Below are 25,054 nucleotides of genomic sequence, written 5' to 3'. Positions count from 1 at the left end.
GGGTTGACTGTTTCTGTTACCACATTACACAGCTGCCTGGCAAAGATGGGAATGTGGAAGAAAACCACAACCGTACTGCCTAGCCGCCCACTATAACAGTAAAACCCGACCGCAGAATAATACTATTACAGAATTCACAACGGCTATCAATCAAATGATTGCTGATGCTTATGAAAACATCTGTCAGCAGATGAGAGATCAGAAGTAAACCGTCAACTTAAGGAGGACCTCTAGGTCTGGAGGACACAAGAAGCACCAAGAGACGGGCGGAGAAGTCAGGGACCACTCTTTTTTCACAGTTATATTATTAATATTATTATTATACAGGATTTATATAGTGCCAGCAGTTTGCTCAGCTCTTTACAATATAACGGGAGACAATACAGCAACAATACAGTTCAATACAAGAGGGTTAGGAGGGTCTGATCCTTGGAGCTTACAATCTAAGATATTATAAAAGCCAAATTCAACTAATTCCTGAAAAAGGCTCTAGGAGGTTGGCGCTTCTGGCTGCAATACTCACCTCCTCTTTGGCACTGTAGGCCAGAGTGGATAAAAATCGAAGATTTATTTTTTTTTAAATCTAAGAGATTATAAAAGCCAAATTTAATTTATTTATTTCAGGTACTTATATAGTGCCGTCAATTTACGCAGCACTATTCAGCTAATTCCTGAAAAAGGCTCTAGGAGGTTGGCGCTTCTGGCTGCAATACTCACCTCCTCTTTGGCACTGTAGGCCAGAGTGGATAAAAATCGAAGATTTTTTTTTTTTTAAATCTAAGAAATATTATAAAAGCCAAATTCAGCTAATTCCTGAAAAAGGCTCCAGGAGGTTGGCGCTTCTGGCTGCAATACTCACCTCCACTTTGGCACTGTAGGCCAGGGTGGATAAAAGTCGAAGATTTTTTTTTTAAATCTAAGATTATAAAAGCCAAATTTAATTTATTTATTTCAGGTACTTCTATAGCGCCGTCAATTTACGCAGCACTATTCAGCTAATTCCTGAAAAAGGCTCCAGGAGGTTGGCGCTTCTGGCTGCAATACTCACCTCCTCTTTGGCACTGTAGGCCAGAGTGGATAAAAATCGAAGATTTTTTTTTTTTTAAATCTAAGAAATATTATAAAAGCCAAATTCAGCTAATTCCTGAAAAAGGCTCCAGGAGGTTGGCGCTTCTGGCTGCAATACTCATCTCCTCTTTGGCATTGTAGGCAGGGTGGATAAAAGTCGAAGAATTTTTTTTTAAATCTAAGAGATTATAAAAGCCAAATTTAATTTATTTATTTATTTCAGGTACTTCTATAGCGCTGTCAATTTACGCAGCACTATTCAGCTAATCCTGAAAAAGGCTCCAGGAGGTTGGCTCTTCTGGCTACAATACCCACCTCCTCTTTGGCACTGCAGTCAGGGTGGATAAAAATCGAAGATTTTTTTTTTTTTAAATCTAAGAGATTATAAAAGCCAAATTTAATTTATTTATTTCAGGTACTTATATAGCGCCGTCAATTTACGCAGCACTATTCAGCTAATTCCTGAAAAAGGCTCCAGGAGGTTGGCGCTTCTGGCTGCAATACTCACCTCCTCTTTGGCACTGTAGGCAGGGTGGATAAAAGTCGAAGATTTTTTTTTTAAATCTAAGAGATTATAAAAGCCACATTTAATTTATTTATTTCAGGTACTTATATAGCGCCGTCAATTTACGCTGCACTATTCAGCTAATTCCTGAAAAAGGCTCCAGGAGGTTGGCGCTTCTGGCTGCAATACTCACCTCCTCTTTGGCACTGTAGGCCAGAGTGGATAAAAATCGAAGATTTATTTTTTTTTAAATCTAAGAGATTATAAAAGCCAAATTTAATTTATTTATTTCAGGTACTTATATAGTGCCGTCAATTTACGCAGCACTATTCAGCTAATTCCTGAAAAAGGCTCCAGGAGGTTGGCGCTTCTGGCTGCAATACTCACCTCCTCTTTGGAACTGTAGGCAGGGTGGATAAAAATTGAAGAATTTTTTTTTTTAAATCTAAGAGATTATAAAAGCCAAATTTAATTTATTTATTTCAGGTACTTCTATAGCGCCGTCAATTTACGCTGCACTATTCAGCTAATTCCTGAAAAAGGCTCTAGGAGGTTGGCGCTTCTGGCTGCAATACTCACCTCTTTGGCACTGCAGGCAGGGTGGATAAAAATCGAAGATTTTTTTTTTTTAAATCTAAGAGATATTATAAAAGCCAAATTCAGCTAATTCCTGAAAAAGGCTCCAGGAGGTTGGCGCTTCTGGCTGCAATACTCACCTCTTTGGCACTGTAGGCAGGGTGGATAAAAATCGAAGATTTTTTTTTTTAAATCTAAGAGATTATAAAAGCCAAATTTAATTTATTTAGTTCAGGTACTTATATAGCACCCAAATTCAGCTAATTCCTGAAAAAGGCTCCAGGAGGTTGGCGCTTCTGGCTGAAATACTCAACTCCTTCTTTGCACTGCAGGCCAGGGTGGATAAAAATCGATGATTTTTAAAAAACAAATGAAAAAAATCGGATTTTTAAAATTTAAATCGGAATTTTTAAATATTTTTAGCAAATTTATTTTAATAAAATGCTTTTGGAGTAAAAATCTTTCTAAAGATAGTTTTCTATTTAAGATCCATTAATAATGTAGTTTATTCATCATGGAATGGAGCTTAGTCATGTAGTATGAGGCTGTATTACAATATTATGGGCAGCACAGTGGCTAAATGGTTAGAACTTCTGCCTGCCAGTACTAGGGTCACTGGTTCAAATCCCAAGTACAGCATCACCTGCCTGGAGTTTGCAGGTTCTCCCTGTGCAGGTTTCCTCTAGGTACTCTGGTTTCCTCCTACACTCCAAAGACATGCTAGGAGGTTCATTGGATCCTGTCTAAATTGGCCCTTGTATGTATGAATGTAGACTAGGGACTTTAGTTTGTACGCCCCTTGAGGGTTAGGGACTGATGTGAATGTACAATATATATGTAAAGCGCTGTGTAAATTGATGGCACTATATAAGTACCTATAATAAATATTCTGCAATATTTAAATTTTTGGTAAACTCATTCAATGAATCCAAGCTCTGCAAGCTGAGATAACATGCCCTGCATTGCTGCATTCACCCAAATTCACAGTAACCATGAGAAAAAACATGAAAAAAAAGAATTTGAGTCGTTCTCCAACTATTTGTGATGGACATATTAACCTGAAATCGGTTCTGATATCGCTGTTTTACTAACCTGACAGCTTATTATTCTAAAAAGGAAACCTTCATTTGGTTTGCAAATATTAAAGATTCTAACTACCGGCAAGAATGAGTCGGATTCCTTACATTTAAAGAGCACCTGTCATTTTAGATCCATCATGGCAGTTCCTGTAAGAGGGCATCTGCTCCCTGGCTGCCGCCACGTCCCTCACCTTGTTGTGTCACTGACGCATCACCAGCCGTCCCATTAAAGTGAATGGGACTGTCAGTGAGTCAACAGCGGGTCAGAGGAGGAGCTGCTGCAGGACAGAGGTGACAGCTGACATTATGATTTAAATCAAATCCTTTCACTAATGATTTAAATCAAATCCACCCTGCTGCAGGCATGTGCAAATCATATTGCCTGACACCCTGGACATGCAGTTTCCGGGCGCTGGGTGGGTGTTTTCTTTTGTTTTTTTGGGTTATTTTTACATTTAGTCCTGCTGTGGGCAAGCAGCAGGGTTCACTTTATTATGTCAGTTTTCAGTTCAGTTGTAAAATGTAGTTGTTCAACAGTTCAGGAGCAATTCAAAACTGTCTTCTAGCCACTTCTATGCAAATCTGTCTTCTAGCCACTTCTATGCAAAACTGCCTTTGAATCGCATCCTATGTAAATGTTTATCTCAGAATGCCACTATACTCTATTCTGTGCGAGTTTGGAACGACTTCCTTTTTTGTACCGGATCAAAATCGCATAGATGTGAATGTCCTTTATAGAAAGCAATGTATTTTCAGATGCCATGTGAACCTAGGCCTTTCGCATCGCATCTGATCCGCATCAGTGTGAACCGGGGCTAAGACTCCATTCACACCTGGAAGTTTTGGGATCACAGCAGAATCGATGCAATTCTGCCCGCGATGTCAAAAAGCAGGTTCAGGTTCATTTTCAATGTGCCACAATTGCTGCACGATTTATTGCGTTGCAATCGAAATTGTGCAAAGCAGAGGCTTCTTTTGGGCGACAAGCTTCACGTGATGCGATTTACTGCAACTAAAATGGCACCTGAACATGCGTTTTGTGATTGTACTACGTTGTCATGCAAAACAAAAAGACTGGGATCCGATTTAGTCCCTTGTTAAAAAATGTCAACATCCCCTCACTGTCCCTTGTATTAATCCCTTTCTGCCAATAGATGTTCTCAATCTTCTGTAGAGTGTCATGAATTCTTAGGGCACTTTCACACAAGCTTTTCAATCAGGTCCGTCCAGGGGTGTACCTTCAGGGGTCGCAATTGTGACCCGGGCCCATGATGCAGGGGGCACGTGCGGCCCCCTTGTATGCTTGGATATGAGGAGCGGCAGGGGGCAGCTGCATATAGAACAACTGATCTTTCTATGTTCCTCCTGCATGAACATGGAGAGTTTGGTTCCTCTATAACAGGGATGTCAAACTGCCCTCCAACTGTTGAGAAACTACAAGTCCTATCATGCCTCTGCCTTTGGGAGTCATGCTTGTAACTGTCAATCTTGCAATGCCTCGTGGGACTTTTGTTTGGCAACAGCTGGAGGGCCGCCAGTTTTAAACCCGTGCTCTATATGCAGCCGCCCCCACTGCTCCTCCTATCCAGCATTTTTCTGCTGCCCCCGTAAGCTCTCCAGCCCCCCTGAGCTCTTTCCCAGGCCCCATACTCTGTTCTGGACCCCCCCTCGCCCCCCTGCTGTGGGGGATCTGTCAAGATGGACAGCAGGTAAGGAGCTGGCAAATGCGTCATTTACCGGTCCCGTCCTTTTCTGAATGGACAGAGTCAGTGATCGGTACCGATTACTGACTCGGTCCATTCATATCTGAAGCACAGTTAACTGTGTTTACTATATTTCAGTGTATAAATGAACTGGAAGCTCTGTACAAAGCTATTCCTGTCCATTCATTCAGTGCAGCTGAGGCTGCAGTGATGGAGATTGAGGGCTGTGTCCTCAATCTCCTTTCTCTGTCTCAAAGGTGGAACATCAGGGTCTAGACCTCTGATATCTCACTAAAGCCCCCCAACTTCTAAAAAACTGTAAAAACAATGTTAAAAAAAACTAGATAAATAAAATAACAAAATAATAAAAAGCTACTGTCACCAGTGGTGGAACTACCAGGATCACAAGGTCACACTTGCGACCGTGCCCTGGCGTTACACCACCGGGCTTGGAGGGAAGGGCCCCTACAGCCACCCATGGAGCCATCACAAGTCCGCTGTGTAAATGTGGACACGAACTAACAGACACAATTGTAAAAAAAACTGACATCCATCCCGTTCACCTCCGACTCAGCAGGGGACATGCTCACACATCCACTGTTAAATGGAGTGGACAAAACCTTTATGAAAGGGCCCTAAGGGGGGCATCAACCTGCACTCCTCTCTCCATCACTAAGAGCCACTCACTCACTCAAAAGGAAGGTTGGTCAAAAGAAGGGGGGGGGGACTTCACTTTAAGACCTGCCACTAAAAGCTAAAACCTTCACTTTTAGGTTTTGGAAGGCGTGGGGAAGGCATAGAACCCCCTATCAGATTTTACTGCTTACGTGTAGTAGTGGAGCACTAGACCCAATGTAGGCAAGCATTTCAATCTGACTTGACAGCTCATTTTGAGGCAACTGTCATGTGCACAAAGGGCCCTGACATGGCCCTAGGGGTATTGTCTCAGGACCTATTCACATGTGTCCATTTTCATGCGGCAAAATGAGTTTTAGTGCATAAAAATGTATGTCATGGTCTGGGATCAGGCTTGGAGGCCAGTGGCTGAAGCGGCAGAGTATGTAGTCGGTAGTATGCAGTCAATGAACAAGCGAAAAGGTCAGTAAAGAGTCGTAGCAAAGATGAAGAAAGCAACAGGAATGCAAAAGAGCAAGATATCAGCTGGAGAGAGCACAATAGTCTGGGGAACAGAAAGTGCAGTAGCATGGCTTAAATAGGACGTTCATAAGAAGATCAAAGCTCGAGGTTCTCCAGAAACAAAAGTTCGAGGTTCTCCAGAAACAAGGCACAAAGTAAAGGAATCAGCTGTCCAGCATCTCAGGTGGCACAGCGAGAAGAGCCACAGCTAGACGCTGCAGAAATACCAGGTTCAGATCTGGATCCTGACAATGTGTGACTATTCTCTTCCATTATCTAAACATATGTACATGATTCAAATAAATGGGGATTTTCTTTTCACGTGATTGTATAACTGAAGCAAATCTTTACAGGTGTTATTTTGTGAACATTCTCATATCCTTTAGAAATGTATGATACATTTTAGAAACCGTTTACTACATTTTGCAGACTATGTTTTTTATGAGATTTTTTATCTTATGCAATATGTTTCATAGCATTCCTCTTGACATTTTATTTTTAGGTTTTTTTATTACCTTTATGATTATTGTAAAGCCACGTAGAAAAATGATCCCAGAGCTAGGCTATAAAGCTAACCTGCTGAAGGTGACAATGATTAGCAGGCACCCTTGGGTGCCATATTATACTTGAATAATTTCTGGCTAGCTTGTGATGACTCCCAGGCTTCAAGGTATGGAGCAAAGTGCTCTTTCCTCTCCCCCCCTTCTCGCCCACAATGTAGCACTCAGAAGGCCTGAACAATGGCAAATGGGGGAGTATCTATTTCTATGCAAATACTGACTTTTCGAAAAGTCTATAATTGCATATGATCTTTAGGGGGTGCAATATGTGACTTGAGGGTCCCAACTACGAATCTGCACTGTCATTTGTTGTGCAACATATACTTGCTTTCAAAAAATTGTGTAGTGTGCACAAAGCAGGCATTGCCCAGGTCTCTAGTCATTTATGCTAGTCACCCCCCCAACATAAATATTCCAACACTGCAATTCCAATATGTGGCTTACTTTCGGCGGAACATTTCCGCAAATATACAGCCGACGCTCCAGAGATCAACCGGCGTGGCATAACTGGACTGCAGTAGAACCTCCGGTGCTCTGTACCACAACGTGACCACCTGAAATTTAACAGTGCAGGGTTAGATAGGGCAATACATGTAACCGGCAAACATAACAGCACCTGTTCTAAAAGGACAAAATACAGATAAACATCAAATGGACAAAGTTTGCAACTGAACTTATTCTAAGACAATAGAATTCTATTAATTCAATAGAAGTTTTCTTCCTGATGTTCATGCAGTTGACTGTCCCTAAATCTGAGCCTTTGAAAATGTAAGCTGGCGGGTTCATTGGTATCAGCATTTTCCAGGTGAGCAACCTGCAGCTTCATTCTGTGTGCACAGGTAGGAGGTGGAGTCTGCAGCTCAGGCTCCTCCTCTCTGTGCTATCTCTAGCCACCTTGTGAGCATAGGTAGGAGGTGGAGTCTGCAGCTCAGGTTCCTCCCCTCTCCACTCCCTTCAGCAACCTTGTAAGCACAGGTAGGAGGTGGAGTCTATTGCTTAGGTTCCTCCCCTCTTCGGCCACCTTGTAACCACAGGTCTGAGGGGTGGATCTGCAGCTTAGGCTCCTCCCCTCTTCGCTCCCTTCAGCAACCTTGTGATCACAAGTAGGAGAAAGAGTTTGCAGCTCAGGCTCCTCCTCTCTGTGCTATCTCTAGCCACCTTGTGTGCACAGGTAGGAGGCGGAGTCTACAGCTCAGGCTCCTCCTCTCTGTGCTATCTCTAGCCACCTTGTGAGCACAGGTAGGAGGCGGAGTCTGCAGCTCAGGCTCCTCCTCTCTGTGCTATCTCTAGCCACCTTGTGAGCACAGGTAGGAGGCGGAGTCTGCAGCTCAGGCTCCTCCTCTCTGTGCTATCTCTAGCCACCTTGTGAGCACAGGTAGGAGGCGGAGTCTGCAGCTCAGGCTCCTCCTCTCTGTGCTGTCTCTAGCCACCTTGTGAGCACAGGTAGGAGGTGGAGTCTGCAGCTCAGGCTCCTCCTCTCTGTGCTGTCTCTAGCCACCTTGTGAGCACAGGTAGGAGGTGGAGTCTGCAGCTCAGGTTCCTCCCCTCTCCACTCCCTTCAGCAACCTTGTAAGCACAGGTAGGAGGTGGAGTCTATTGCTTAGGTTCTTCCCCCTTCGGCCACCTTGTAACCACAGGTCTGAGGGGTGGATCTGCAGCTTAGGTTCCTACCCTCTTCGCTCCCTTCAGCAACCTTGTGAGCACAAGTAGGAGGAAGAGTTTGCAGCTCAGGCTCCTCCTCTCTGTGCTATCTCTAGCCACCTTGTGAGCACAGGTAGGAGGTGGAGTCTGCAGGTCAGGCTCCTCCTCTCTGTGCTATTTCTAGCCACCTTGTGAGCACAAGTAGGAGGCGGAGTCTGCAGCTCAGGCTCCTCCTCTCTGTGCTATCTCTAGCCACCTTGTGAGCACAAGTAGGAGGCGGAGTCTGCAGCTCAGGCTCCTCCTCTCTGTGCTATCTCTAGCCACCTTGTGAGCACAGGTAGGAGGCGGAGTCTGCAGGTCAGGCTCCTCCTCTCTGTGCTTTCTCTAGCCACCATGTGAGCACAGGTAGGAGGTGGAGTCTGCAGCTCAGGCTCCTCCCCTCTGTGCTTTCTCTAGCCACCTTGTGAGCACAGATAGGAGGTGGAGTCTGCAGCTCAGGTTCCTCCCCTCTCCGCTCCCTTCAGTAACCTTGTAAGCACAGGTAGGAGGTGGAGTCTACTCCTTAGGTTCCTCCCCTCCCTTTGGCCACCTTGTAACCACAGGTCTGAGGGGTGGATCTGCAGCTTAGGTTCCTCCCCTCTCTGCTCCCTTCAGTAACCTTGCAACCACAGGTGGAGGTGGAGTCTGTTGCTTAGGTTCTTCTCCTCCCTTCAGCCACCTTGTAACCACAGGTAAGAGGGGTGGAGTCTGCAGCTCAAGTTCCTCCTCCCCCTTAAGCCACCTTGTAGCCACAGGTAGAAGGTGGAGTCTGCAGCTCAGGTTCCTCCTTCTCCCCTCCCTTCAGCCACCATGTAACCACAGGTAAGAGGCGGAGTCTGTAGCTCAGGTTCCTCCTTCTCCCCTCCCTTCAGCCACCTTGTAGCCACAGGTAGCAGGCGGAGTCTGCAGCTCAGGTTATTCCTTCTCCCCTTTCTCCAACCACCTTGTAAGCACAGGTAGGAGGCGGAGTCTGCAGCTCAGGTTGCTCCTTCTCCTCTTCCTCCAACCTCCTTGTAAGCACAGGTAGGAGGCGGAGTCTGCAGCTCAGGTTGCTCCTTCTCCCCTCCCTTCAGCCACCTTGTAGCCACAGGTAGGAGGCGGAGTCTGCAGCTCAGGTTGCTCCTTCTCCTCTTCCTCCAACCACCTTGTAAGCACAGGTAGGATGCGGAGTCTGCAGCTCAGGTTGCTCCTTCTCCCCTTTCTCCAACCACCTTGTAAGCACAGAAAGGAGGTGAAGTCTGCAGTTCATCTCCCCTCCCCACCCTGCAGTTCAGGTTCCTCCTCTCTGCCCTACCTCCAACCACCTTGTGAGCTCAGGTAGGAGGTGGAGTCTGCTGCTCAAGCTCCTCCTCTCTCCTTTTCCTCCAGCCACCTTATAAGCACAGGTAGGAAGTGGAGTCTGCAGACATAAGAAGCCACTGAACTTTAGTTAGACGCTGAAATATTGAGTTGAATGACCCCCTAAAGGCCATCTGCACTTAAAATAATAACTCTGTTCTGGGGAGACATGTTGGGCTAAATTAAGACCCGTGTTGTAATGAGATTTCTGCCATAAAGAAGGTGTAACTTCCTCACAATTTGCCATCTTTGTGATCCGTTCATGCCACAATAAAGAGATTTCACCATACCATTATTTTGGGCAGCACAGTGGCTTAGTGACAGCAACACTAGGGTCCATAATTCAGACCCTGGCCAGGACATGATCTGCATGGAGTTTGCATGTTTACATGGGCTCCTTACCCCACTCCAAACCACACCTGCTGGCAGGTTTATTGGCCCTAGTATATGTGTACAAATTGGTTGTGCACATGTACATTCTGCATGCCTGTTCCAAGCATGAGCAATTGAAGAAGGCTGAGAAAAGACCTGGCAACCCACCTACAGGTATATCAGACCAGGTGCCCAGAGAGCTGGCCCACAGATTTACAGAGAACTGGATATACTTGAATGGATATATACATACATATCATCAATTTGCTATACAATTGCCAACAATTTGGACTAACTGTGAATTCTGGCGGGGAGATCACACAACCAAAATCCCCCAGACATATTAATAAGATGTAAACTGCTAGTGACAACTGTCATGTGACATTGAGCATGAGTTGGGCCTGCTAAGGAATCCAGAACTGTTATGTACTAAAACAAAAAAAAAGTTCTGTAGAAGGAGCGAAGAGCTTTGTCCCCTGACGTTCCCTTGACAAAGTCCAATGCACTATGGCTCCAACAAAACCAGTTTACAGTCCCCTCCCGCTCACTATGGGAACCAAACAAATATTTGCCGGCATTCTTTCATGTCAACAGATAAGAATACATACAAAATTATTCTCGGTGACGCCCCTAGCAACTGGCTCTCAGCGGACACATGGCTGATTCACTTGCATTCCCAAAGTAGGTACATAATAGGGAAAAAAAATTAATAAATGTTTTATCACAAAGCTGAACTCCGGGGAGAATCAGAAACTACCCATGTAGTGGGGCTCCCCCTGCACTGCAAGGGTTAAATGCTTACCTTTCCTCACTCCTGAAAGCTTCCTGCTCTCCCCAAAATGGCTAAATTATGGTAAATATACTGTATATTCTAATTTTTTTTAATACTACTAATGGCAGTGATCAGTGACTTATAATGTGTTAGTGCGGTAGGCAATCTGACACTGACGCTGGGGGGGGACTAACTGCCACTAACATCACCAGTGACAGTAATACAGTGATCAGTGATAACACTATACACTGTCACTGTACTAATGACACTGGCTGGGAAGGGGTTAACCTCTAGGGCGATCAAGGGGTTAACTGTGTGCTTAACAATGTGTAATGTGTGAAATGTGTGCTCGTTTTACTAACAGATCTCTTTGTTTCTAATTCCTACTTTGCGAGATTGTTACTTTCGTACAGAACCCTGTGTTGACAATCAACTCTGGGTTGTGATTGGACACAGCTGAATAGAAGGTCCTGGCCATGAATCATTGGCCAGGACTTGCTGACAGACTCCCACTGTGTGCAATCACAGCAGTTGTTGGCTGGGGTGAGGGTAGTTGGGTGGGGAGGATGTGGCGCGCATGCACACGCCCTATAGCTGGAAGCAGGCAGCGATGTACCAGCACAACATTGTGCCTGCACAGGTCGCCCGTCCACAGTACACTGTGGGCAGGTGGTCCTTATGAAGTTAAAATGAACCCCTACAACTAAGGCCCTCCTCCCAGTTATGGTAACATGTTCCTTTTACTGCTGTTGCCACCGTTGCCTCCACAAGATTCTGCACAACTGCAGATGTGCCCTGGTCTCTGAGATCTGACAACAAACTATGGCAGAGACTGTAGGCACATCTACGCAGGAGCAGGATATGTTAAGTGGTGGAGCAGACAAGGAGAAGCAGGAAGAGATCTCCCCTGGAGTGAAATTCCTTGTTATTAAACTGGACCAAAAATTGAGGTACCAGCCATGAATGATACCAGTATCGCACCAACCACAAGCACCAGTTTTTAGATATTTCCTTGAAAACCATCTGACTGTGGAGAGATGTACAAAGGGTGAACGTGAGCCGGAACCCAAACTATGTGGCCATACATAAGCACAGTCAATTCAATTGTTACCATCTAATCCAAGGGATGTGGCCCTTTGCTAGCCTTTATCCGGCCCCTTGGGACACTATTCCTCCCAATAATATGAAGCAGTATTCCTCCCACTGACACCAACAATGGGGCACTATTTCTTCCACTGATAACACTTACGTGGTACTATTCCACCCATTCTTACCAATGATGGGGCACTACTCTTCCTCCTACTGACCACCATCCCTGAGGCCACGTTCATTCTCACTGATGCTGGACCCAAAACATTTGCTACCCCCACTGGGCACACTCCGGCCCTCTTAAAGTCTGAAGGACCATAAACCGGTCCTTTGTTTGAAAGTATGGAGACCCCTGATCTAATCCCTTTTATGATGAGACTTTATTTATTTCATGTACTTCTATAGCACCATAAATTCATGCAGCCCTTTACATATATATTGCACATTAGTCCCTAACCCTCAAGGGGCGTACAATCTAAGGTCCCTAACTCACATTCATACATACACATACTGGGGACAATTTAGACAGGAGCCAATTAACCTACCAGTGTGTCTTTGGAATGTGGGAGAAAACCGGAGTACCCAGAGGAAACCCACGCAGGCACAGGGAGAACATGCAAACTCCAGGCAGGTGGTGCCGTGACTGGGATTCGAACCAACGGCCCGAGTACTGCCAGGCAAAAGTGCTAACCATTTATCCACTGTGCTGACTTTCTCTTGCATCCCCATTTCTCTCATAAGGCCTCAATGAAGGTGTCTCTTTTGCACCCCATAATATAAAGAATCTGCAAAAAGTGCAACACATTTATCTGGCTTTGACGTTTTGGTAGAATTTGTGAATCACTGGGAATTTCGGAGAATGTAAGTAACTTGCTAGCAACCATACAAAGTTCAACTATCACTTGTGGCAGAAAAGTGGGGACGAGTGTGACTTTAAATAATCTACATCCTGCATATTACTAAATGAAACACACCCCGCATTGTGGGGGATTCTTTTATATTGTTGAACAGCAATGAACTTTTTTTTATACTCAATTACCGGCACAACTTTTTCCAGGAGAGGAAATGCTACATAAACAGAGAAGCAGACAAAAAGGCTTCTTTCACTTTCTATGAAATGTGCTGTTAAAATGAAAAAAAATCTCGGTGCTTCTAGGAAGATGTTGGTGTGCAAGCTAGAGGATGTAAGAAAAACGATTCTCGGTAGTTCTTTTTAACACATTAAAGCGCAGCCGTGGTGAAAACAAATCCTCAAGTGACCTCGTTGTTGTTCGCAAAGACGTACTAGCTGGGAGCCTGTTTCAAAGAGAGATGATCAGATGGCCTTCTGTATAAAAGGGTAATAAATCCAATGCCTTTACCTTCATCTCGAAACCCTGCTTAGAGCTAACCAGGGAGAAAGAGCAACAAAAGGGAACTGAGCATTAATAAATGTAACCTAAAGTCTTTGTAAAGTCGTCTACAGTCATGGCCAAAAATATTGGCACCCCTGCATTTCTGTCAGATAATGAACCACTTTGTCCAGAAAATTGTTGCACTTACAAATGTTTTGGCGTTCTCGTGTTTGTTTTGTTTGTATCAGTATGACAAAACATTTGGAGAAACAAAAAAACAAATCTGACACATTCCACAGAAAGCCTCAAAAATGGACTGGACAAAATTATTGGCACTTTCAATCTAATATTTGGTAGCGTATCCCTTGGAAAAAATAACTGAAATCAATGGCTTCCTGTAACCATCAATGAGTTTCTTCCACCTCTCTACTGGAATTTTGGACCATTCTTCTTTTGCCAACTGCTCCAGGTGTCTCAGATTGGAGGTTCCTTTTCCCAACTGCTGTTTTGAGATCTCTCCATGGGTGCTCTATGGGATTGAGATCTGGACTCATTGCTGGCCAGGGCAGTACCCTCCAGCACTTTGTCTGAAACCATTTCTGAGGGCTTTTTGATGTGTGCTTTGCATCATTGTCCTGCTGTAAGACCCATGACCTCTGACGGACCCGACTTTCTGACCCTGAGCCCTACTTTGCACCCAAGAAATCTTTGGTAGTCTTCAGATTTCATAATGCCATGCACATGGTCAAGACATCCAGTGCCTGAAGCAGCAAAGCAACCCCAAAACATCAGCAAACCTCCGCCATGTTTGACTATAGGGACTGGATTCTATTCTTTAAAGGCCTCACTGTTTTTTGACGTGTGCTTTGGGTAAAAAAAGACTGTTTATCTATTTAATTATTTACACAGAATTTACACTCACCGGCCACTTTATTAGGTACACCTGTTCAATTGCTTGGTAACACAAACTGCTAATCAGCCAATCACATGGCAGCACCTCAGTGAATTTATGCATCTAGATGTTGTGAAGATGACTTGCTGGAGTTTAAACCGAGCATCAGAATAGGGAAGAAATGGGATTTAATTGACTTTGAACGTGGCATGGTTGTTATTACCAGATGGGCTGGTCTGAGTTTTTAAAAAACTGATGATCTACTGGGATTTTCACACACAACCAGCTCTAGGGTCTACAGAGAATGGTCCAAAAAAAAAAAGAGAATATCCAGTGAATGGCAGTTATGTGGACAAAAATGCCTTGTTGATGTTAGAGGTGAATGGGCAGACTGGTTGCTGCGACATTCAGATGGTAGGGTCAGAATTTAGTGTAAACTACATGAAAGCATAATTCATGGAAAAAGTCGCTTACAAATGATGGTCCATGCAATCGCCAAGGGTCGGATACGACTGAATGGATAGATAGACATGAAAGCATGGATCCATCCAACGGCCCAGGCTGGTGGTGGTGGGGTCATGGTGTGGAAGATATTTTCTTGGCACTAGCAAGGTGTACCTAATAAAGTGGCCGGTGAGTGTATATAGTGCCAACAGATTGTGCAGTGCTTTACAAAATTAGGGGGGAGGGGGGCAGTGGAGCTACAATACAATATAAAGGATAAGTTGACCTTTGGAACATGTTACATATTCCACCCATTTTAGGGTGGAACATGTAACATGTTCCCATAGCCGCAACTGTGCCCGCCCCCTCCCCCGTCTGACAGATAATACGGGGAGAAGTTTCCCCATACTATCCGTTAGATTTGAAAACAGCTCGGCCATGGGGGGCTCCACCCACACGGCTGCGTCACACATTCATAGTGTTCTGTGAATGAGTGCCTACAAGTCCCGCAGCTTTAGCTGCTGTCGGCTTGTAGTTATTATTATTATACAGTGTTTATATAGTGCCAAATAGTTTGCGCTGTACAATATAGTGGGGGACAGTACATGAGACAATACAGTAACAAAACAATACACGAGAGGTTCTAGGGCCCTGCTCTTTCGAGCTTACAATCTAGGAGTTTTCAATGAACTACCACGGCGCTGTACAGCAAGCAGATATTCTGACAGGTCTGCAGGAGACCTGCATGGCATTAGCGATCTACCGATCCCTGGTGCAATGCTTTCCAGGCTCCTTTGGACAAAAATAATAAATGCACATTTTTGTACCTGCAAAAAAGTGTGGATTTATTATTTTTGCCCAAAAGATGAACTTATCCTTTAATACAGGAGAGTTCAGAGGGTCCTGCTCAGGAGCGCTTACAATCAAGGGCTAGGCATAATTAATTTTTTTTTTTCATCAGCCGGTGGACCTTCTGTCATCTGATTTTGGGTCACAGGGGTGCAAAAGTAAGTGCACTTCTGTGACCCAGAAGAGAAGTATGGCCAAAAAAAACTTTGCTCATATTTCTTCTTTAAGCCCAGCTCACTCTAAAATATTATTCATGCTTGATGGTCCTCAGGCCTTACATAGAAGCCATGGGTTCCATTCACGGCACTGATGATGGCCAACAAGTCTGGAGCAGCTGCAGCCAGTGGGGAGTAAATGGTCCTATAATACTCTGATGTCTCCATTCTGTAAACCAGCAGCTGTGGATGTACAAATGTCTCCGAGGCAAAAATGTTTGATCTGTATCATTCCTCCCACTATTCTAAAATGAAGAATAAAGCTCTTTTTTTTGGATGCAGCTGTATTATGCTTTTCACTAGTTTAGTTTTTGGTTACTTTTAATCTGCCTTATTGTAACCGGGGGGATTTACTAAAGCTGGAACGCTCAGAATCTGGTGCAACTGTGCATAGAAGCCAATCAGCTTCTAACTTCAGCTTGTTTACGTAAGCTTTGAACAAAACCTGGAAGGAGACTGGTTTCTATGCAGAGTTGCACCATATTTTGCACCATGCAGTTTTAGTAAATCAACCCCCAACCTGTCTGGTTTTAAAAGCACTCACATAACCAAGGTAGGATCATCCCCTTTAAAGTCCTTCTCCAGCTTGTAGGCCAAAACCCCTTAAAACAGAGTTCCACCTAAAAAATAAATAAATAAAAGTCAGCAGCTACAAAAACTGGAGGAATTTTCTTTCTGCTCTTTGAGGATGCTGAACCCCTGACCTCTGTCTGGACAGTGCTGATTGGCCCTGTGCTGATCACATGCTTTCTCCCAAGAGAAAAAAAACATCAAACTGAGCATGTGCAGAGTGACTCCACATGATATGTCTTATCAGGAGATAAGAGGGGGACACTGGAAGAAGGGGAGGGTCAGAGAAGACAGGATCACACATCCTTTTTACACAATGCAGAGGATTAACCCCTTAGGTTCCACAGTGAGTATAACAAGCATGCTTTACTGCATATACAGACTGATATTACCGTTGCGGGTTAAGCTGACAACACTGACATGTGTATCCAATAGAAGAATATTGTTCCCTTCTAAATGAAACCTGCTACACATAAGGTATTAGTCAGCCTCTGAGGTGAACTCCGCCGACTAGAAAGTTCCAAGTAACCTGGGCCGATGTCCAGAGGGTAGAAGGACATCTGGGGACAGAGCTTTCTGTCCACTCTCCCCAGGAATGTTAAATAACATACTGTACATTCTCAGATGGCGATGTTTGGGGAGACGGCTGCCAGATGACTCAGTCTCATACGTTACCTGTGTAGGAAAGGAAAACTGCGGCTCTGCAGGCAATTCATATAAAATAGAGCCATTGCCTACATGTCCTTTCATCGACAGATATTATTAATATGAACTACCAGCAAACAGCTAAATTTGCAGCTAAAGTACATATGCATGAAGTGTTATACCTGCCCATGGATTTGTAACTGCTCAGCCAGTCTTGTGATCCAGGCAGAGCAAGGTCAATGACCGCACTTTCCTCTATGGCAGGCAAGCAAGACAGCTTGGCTGTAACCTGCCGCCAGCTTGGGAATGGACGATAAAGATCAGCAGACTGATGAGGTTCTCACTCTGCTCTCCTCTACTGTAAGCATGTTCAAACTGGAAAAGAAAAAACCACTGCTCTACTGCAGCAAGCAAAACTGCTTGGTCACTAACCTTCTGCCAAGCTGGGAATGGACAATAAAAGGAGATCAGCAGACTGATGAGGTTCTCACTCTGAACATGCTTACAGTAGAGGAGAGCAGAGTGAGAACCTCATCAGTCTGCTGCTTCTCCTTTATTGTCCATTCCTAGCTTGGCAGAAGGTTAGTGACCAAGTAGTTTTGCTTGCCTGCAGTAGAGCAGTGGTTTTGTCTTTGCCAGTTTGCTCTCCTCTACTGTAAGCATGTTCAAACTGGCAAAGGCAAAACCACTGCTCTACTGCAGGCAAGCAAAACTGCTTGGTCACTAACCTTCTGCCAAGCTAGGAATGGACAATAAAGGAGAAGCAGCAGACTGATGAGGTTCTCACTCTGCTCTCATCTACTGTAAGCATGTTCAAACTCATCAGTCTGCTGCTTCTCCTTTATTGTCCATTCCTTGCTTGGCAGAAGGTTAGTGACCAAGCAGTTTTGCTTGCCTGCAGTAGAGCAGTGGTTTTGTCTTTGCCAGTTTGAACATGCTTACAGTAGAGGAGAGCAAAGACAAAACCACTGCTCTACTGCAGGCAAGCAAAACTACTTGGTCACTAACCTTCTCCCAAGGTGGGAATGGACAATAAAGGAGAAGCAGCAGACTGATGAGGTCCTCTCCTCTTCTGTAATGTCAAGCTATGCATATCAACTGAGCCCTGAAATGTATCCTGGTGAGGCTTTATCTGAACCCTATAAGACAGGGTTTCAACCAGGATTCCATGGAACCCCAAGGTTCCTCCAGAATTTGCTAGGGGTTCCTTTAGCAATGAGCATTTTCAGCCTTTCAGATAAGTTCCCACAGACACCATTGATCGTTTTAGCTATCAGTAGCGGGGTAATTCATCTCAATGGCCACAGGGGAAAGGAGAATTCTTCCCACTGACCATCACACTAATGTATCAGGAGTTGTAGATACAGTCATTTTTAGCAGGGGTTCCCTGAGACTGGAAATGTATTTCAGGGGTTCCTCTGTGTTGAAAAGGTTGAGAAAGGGCTGCTATGAACACATGAACTCTCCTAGAGGTTTAGCTACCCTGGCAGTGGAAAAATGCGGTCATGTGTTTAGCGCTTGGACGTTTATTAATTTGATTGGCCACAGTATTCTCAACTGGCCTGAATAAATGCCCGTTTAGGCACGTTTATACATTTTTTTGCCGCGTTTAGCGGTTTTTGGCCAAACTGTCTCTCTCATGAGCGCAGAAAAATAGCATTCAGGAGAGGAAAGTTTAACGGCCCCTAAACTCTGCTGCTCCTAAACTCTGGTAAAAGCTCATGTGTTCAGGGGCTTTGCCAAAAAAACGCCAACAGCTCCTAAACTCAAGTTTAGGAGCAGCAGTGTACATGAGGCCTAAGCCGTGTGTGGAGGTAATTCTGGCCTTTCAAATGGCCATCTACATGTGAACTTTGTATGTACAGAAGAGAGTGGAACTACCTTGTATCTGAGCACCACAAATCAAAAAAAGCCAAAAAAAAAAAAGGGATAAACTTGCCGGTTTTCTGAGACCAATAGACTACAAGTTTTGGGGCACACCCCTTTGTCAGGTCAGGATGAGATGTGATTGGTGGGCATATCCTCAATGCATGCCCACTCCAGTGGAGTCCGTGAGAACGCTGCCGACAGTACATTGATGTCACTTCCAGTTTCCCGATGACGTCACCTGGCTTCTCAATCTGCGTAACCATTGTAGCCAGTGAGCTGACTTCTGGGCATCTGCACTGTCTGCACCTAAACCCTGCTGAACTGTATCCTTTGCATGCACAACCTCCTGTATCCCTTCAGCTTGACCAAGGAGTGCTCTAGTATGGTCATCCCACAGCGCATGCTCAGGAAACGCATCGCAATGATGACTGGAGATGTCATCGTGCACAAGCTGCGCTCCACTGTGCGTTCCAACACTCGGTACCAGGCTCTCTCCATCTTGCCGGCTTGTCGCCTGATACTGACAGATGACTGATCATCATCTACTACTGCAAACTATACTGTTCACCGTGGAGGACTCCCATTGATGGAATATTGATGTGCCTATTTTTATCTAAGATATATTAAATCTAATCCTCCTGCGCTATATGGAGTGCCTGAAAATATATATAAGCCGCTCACACCCTAAACTGATACCTAATACAGTGAATAAAACTAGACAAATAATATAGTGCAGCGCTACTGTGTTATTACCCCTACACCAATTCATAAATGTTCAAATAAAATATTCAACTATATATTCAACACACGTGCTAACAATGAATTTAAATGCAGTGCCACAATATGCCCCCAATACCGTGTATAATAAGTGACCAACTGTCCCAGTATGAATTATAGGATCAATAACTTGATAATCCTACAATAAGAATAAATATGAACAAACCCCCCCATACAATTACACTGCAATGTGATCAGTGTACACACTAAAGTGACCACTTTAAAAGCACAGAAACAATAAGATATAGCTTTTCTTAAATAAAAAGTTCATAAATCTTCCAAATTTGTGCTCCACGCCAAAATAAATATCCTGAGGAAGTCACAAGGTACGGTGACGTAACGCGTAGATACGCCGTGACGCAGCTTCTGGTTCACGGTCACGCACATCCCGCGCGGCCGCCATCTTGGAACACCCAGATGAACCCTAACCCATGCAGTACACCCATGCATGCGGTTTGTGAGTTGTACTGAACGAATTATCGAATTGGGCACAAGAGAGTGGGCATTTTCTATTAATAAAGAGGCTGATTTAACAGTATAATACTACACTATGAAGGATCTTCTTTGTCACTCATGAACTATGGTGAGTGATATATTTAGTTGGTGATTGTCCTGAGAGGTCCTGGGGATTGATCCATCTGGATAAGGGGTCCACGAAAGGAGTACTGAGGATATACACCCCCATTGGAGAAGGATCTAGGAGAGATCTTGGAGGCTTGGTGGCCCTTTGGGTCACAGATTGAAGGTCAGCGGGCATTTTGGCCACAGGAGGAGTGTGTTGACACTATCACAAGGAAGCATCACTTTTGTATCACTCTGCATGAGTTTATTTTGGCGTGGAGCACGAATTTGGAAGATTTATGAACTTTTTATTTAAGAAAAGCTGTTGGTCACTTATTATACACGGTATTGGGGGCATATTGTGGCACTGCATTTAAATTCATTGTTAGCACGTGTGTTGAATATATAGTTCCCTTCTCTCTACTTCCCTGGTCTCCTCCTCCCATGCCCGCCTCCAGGACTTCTCCAGGGTGTCACCCATCCTCTGGAAATCCCTGCCCCAACCCATCAGATTATCACCTACTCTCCTCTCGGCGCACCCTGAAAACCCATCTCTTCAGGGAAGCCTACCCCACCCCCTGCTAACTTGCCGACCTCCTCCACTCTTCCTACCACTCCATCCCCCACAGCTATCTCCTCCTGTGCCACCATCCCCTCCCTCCTAGATTGTAAGCTCGAAAGAGCAGGGCCCTCAATCCCCTCATGTTTTGCATTGTATTGGTTTTGTTCTGTCACATGTTCTGTCCCCCTTTGTAATGTACAGCGCTGAGCGAACTATTGGCGCTTTATAAATACTGCATAATAATAATAATAATAGTTGAATATTTTATTTAAATATTTATGAATTGATGTAGGGGTAATAACACAGTAGCGCTGCACTATATTATTTGCCTATTTTTATCTACCCTCCTGTAAGTTGCTCTCTTTTATGTGCAATAAATAAGTTTCTAGTTCACACTTGGAGGCGCCTTTCCCCTTTTTTTCTCTTTACATGTATATGCAGTAAAGCATGCTTGTTATACTCACTGTGGAACCTAAGGGGTTAATCCTCTGCACTGTGTAAAAACGCTGTTTGATCCTGACTTCTCTGATCCTCCCCTTCTTCCAGTGCCCCCCACTTATCTACTGATAAGACATATTGTTTGGAGACACTTTGCACATGCTCAGATTGGTGTGTATTGCTAGAGAGGTTTTTTTTCTTTTCTTGGGAGAGTGCATGTGATCAGCACAGGGCCAATCAGCACTGTTTAGACAGAGGTCAGGGGTTCTGCATTCTCCGAGAGTAGAAAGAAAACTCCTCCTACAAGCTTTAACCAGTGCTCTGCAGGACACTGATAGAAGTTACAAGACTGCTATGTACTCCTGATGAGAAAAGGTATTTAGCAGTTTATATTTACCACAATAATTGCATTTCCATGTTCTGTGTACTGTGGGAGACCGGATATAGTGAATGCAGGGTCCGGGGAGACCGGATATAATGAATGCACGGTCCGGGGAGACCGGATATAGTGAATGCGGGGTCCTGGGAGACCAGATATAGTGAATGCGGGGTCCGGGGAGACCAGATATAGTGAATGCGGGGTCCGGGGAGACCGGATATAGTGAATGCAGGGTCCGGGGAGACCGGATATAGTGAATGCAGGGTCCGGGGAGACCGGATATAGTGAATGCAGGGTCCGGGGAGACTGGATATAGTGAATGCAGGGTCCGGGGAGACCGGATCTAGTGAGTGCGGGGTCCGGGGAGACCGGATATAGTGAATGCAGGGTCCGGAGAGACCAGATATAGTGAATGCAGGGTCCGGGGAGACCATATGTAGTGAATGCAGGGTCCGGGGAGACCAGATATAGTGAATGCAGGGTCCGGGGAGACCAGATATAGTGAATGCAGGGTCCGGGGAGACCAGATATAGTGAATGCAGGGTCAGGGAAGACCAGATATAGTGAATGCAGGGTCCGGGGAGACCGGATATAGTGAATGCAGGGTCCTGGGAGACCAGATATAGTGAATGCAGGGTCCGGGGAGACCGGATATAGTGAATGCAGGGTCCGGGGAGACCGGATCTAGTGAGTGCGGGGTCCGGGGAGACCAGATATAGTGAATGCAGGGTCCGGGGAGACCGGATATAGTGAATGCAGGGTCCGGGGAGACCGGATCTAGTGAGTGCGGGGTCCGGGGAGACCAGATATAGTGAATGCAGGGTCCGGAGAGACCAGATATAGTGAATGCAGGGTCCGGGGAGACCATATGTAGTGAATGCGGGGTCCGGGGAGACCAGATATAGTGAATGCAGGGTCCAGGGAGACCAGATATAGTGAATGCAGGGTCCGGGGAGACCAGATATAGTGAATGCAGGGTCCGGGGAGACCAGATATAGTGAATGCAGGGTCCGGGGAGACCAGATATAGTGAATGCAGGGTCCTGGGAGACCAGATATAGTGAATGCAGGGTCCAGGGAGACCGGATATAATGAATGTAGGGTCCGGGGTTTAGCAACACTTTAAGTATATGAATGCTGGAGCCCCTGTCAGCCATTAATTGCTGTCCGTTTCCCTTATTTCCTTTATAGTAAAGGGGTTCTAATCCTTCCCTTGTCCATCCAAAACTGAAAAGAATTGGCTATGGTTACAGTTTGATGAATACACAGTTGCATTTATTTGTGTCTTTTATCCTGCCTGGGGTTCAGCTTTAAAGAAGAAACAAAGCAAGATTTGCATCTAATGGATAGCCAGCAACTCTGGAATCTATGGAACTCTACAGGAGCACAATGTAGCTTTCTAGTAACAGGAAAGGCCAGCACTTTCCATGTCCGATGACACCGACCCCGAGTACAGGACAGGCAGATAAAAGCCAGGCTTGTGACTGCCATGTGCTACAGACAAGTGTTTCTTCGGAAGTTCTAAAGCAGTGACAACATTGTACGCATTCCTCGCAGTTCACAAATGTCATCGGAGAGCCGTCACCACATGCGTGCCTGAACAAGGCCCAAGTCTGTGCTGCTGCGTTCCAGCATCATTAGTGACAGCAACACACTTTGAATGACAATTGTGCAGTCATGCAACAAATTTTTAGCATTTTGTTCACACGACTAGAGCTTCCTTTTGGTGGTATTTAATAAACACTGGGGTTTTTAATTTGTTGCTAAATTAACAAAAAAAGAGAAAATTTTGAAAAAAGTTTTTCTTTGTTTCTGTTAGAAAAAAAAGTGCAAATAAATAATTGTTCTTCATAAATTTAGGCCAAGATGTATTCTGCTACATGTCTTTGGTGAAAATAACCCAAATCAGTATTTATTATTTAGTCTGTAGGAAAGTTATAGAGTTCACAAACTATGGGATATATCTGAAAATTGATCAATCCTGAAGTACTGATGGCCAATCTAATTTCTGGAGGCCCAAAAATGTCAGAACAGTACAGATATCCCCCAAATGTCAGGACAGTACAGATATCCCCCCAAATGTCAGGACAGTACAGATATCCCCCAAATGTCCGGACAGTACAGATATCCCCCAAATGTCAGAACGGTACAGATATCCCCCAAATGTCAGAACGGTACAGATATCCCCCAAATGTCAGGACAGTATAGATATCCCCCAAATGTCAGAACAGTACAGATATCCCCCAAATGTCAGAACGGTACAGATATCCCCCAAATGTCAGAACAGTACAGATATCCCCCAGATGTCAGAACGGTACAGATATCCCCCAAATGTCAGGACGGTACAGATATCCCCCCAAATGTCAGGACGGTACAGATATCCCCCAGATGTCAGAACGGTACAGATATCCCCCAAATGTCAGGACAGTACAGATATCCCCCAAATGTCAGGACAGTACAGATATCCCCCAAATGTCAGCACGGTACAGATATCCCCCCAAATGTCAGGACGGTACAGATATCCCCCAAATGTCAGAACGGTACAGATATCCCCCAAATGTCAGAACGGTACAGATATCCCCCAAATGTCAGAACAGTACAGATATCCCCCAGATGTCAGAACAGTACAGATATCCCCCAAATGTCAGGACGGTACAGATATCCCCCCAAATGTCAGGACGGTACAGATATCCCCCAGATGTCAGAACGGTACAGATATCCCCCAAATGTCAGGACAGTACAGATATCCCCCAAATGTCAGGACGGTACAGATATCCCCCAAATGTCAGGACGGTACAGATATCCCCCCAAATGTCAGGACGGTACAGATATCCCCCAAATGTCAGAACGGTACAGATATCCCCCAGATGTCAGAACGGTACAGATATCCCCCAAATGTCAGGACGGTACAGATATCCCCCCAAATGTCAGGACGGTACAGATATCCCCCAGATGTCAGAACGGTACAGATATCCCCCAAATGTCAGGACAGTACAGATATCCCCCAAATGTCAGGACAGTACAGATATCCCCCAAATGTCCGGACAGTAAAGATATCCCCCAAATGTCAGAACGGTACAGATATCCCCCAGATGTCAGAACGGTACAGATATCCCCCAAATGTCAGGACAGTACAGATATCCCCCCAAATGTCAGGACAGTACAGATATCCCCCCATATGTCAGGACAGTACAGATATCCCCCCATATGTCAGGACAGTACAGATATCCCCCCATATGTCAGGACAGTACAGATATCCCCCAAATGTCAGGACAGTACAGATATCCCCCAAATGTCAGGACAGTACAGATATCCCCCAAATGTCAGAACAGTACAGATATCCCCCAAATGTCAGGACAGTACAGATATCCCCCCAAATGTCAGGACGGTACAGATATCCCCCCAAATGTCAGGACGGTACAGATATCCCCCAGATGTCAGAACGGTACAGATATCCCCCAGATGTCAGAACGGTACAGATATCCCCCAAATGTCAGGACGGTACAGATATCCCCCCAAATGTCAGGACGGTACAGATATCCCCTAGATGTCAGAACGGTACAGATATCCCCCAAATGTCAGGACAGTACAGATATCCCCCAAATGTCAGGACAGTACAGATATCCCCCAAATGTCCGGAC

At 44.9% G+C, this 25,054-nt stretch overlaps 1 protein-coding gene across 1 annotated transcript in view; it reads right to left on the bottom strand.

The window, feature by feature from the left end:
• Window positions 1–25,054, bottom strand: part of CDK6 (cyclin dependent kinase 6) — a 225,328-nt gene that overhangs the window by 26,508 nt on the left and 173,766 nt on the right. The window contains exon 5 of the mRNA XM_089692120.1: window positions 7,073–7,182. Coding sequence (XP_089548246.1) covers window positions 7,073–7,182 — 110 coding nt within the window. The remainder of the gene's footprint in view (window positions 1–7,072; window positions 7,183–25,054) is intronic.

The sequence above is a fragment of the Staurois parvus genome, unplaced genomic scaffold (genome assembly GCF_062004578.1).
Source record: "Staurois parvus isolate SC_StPar_1 unplaced genomic scaffold, SC_StPar_1.0 ptg000576l, whole genome shotgun sequence".
NCBI classification, from domain to species: Eukaryota; Metazoa; Chordata; class Amphibia; order Anura; family Ranidae; genus Staurois; species Staurois parvus.
This window is presented reverse-complemented; position numbering and strand designations above follow the sequence as displayed.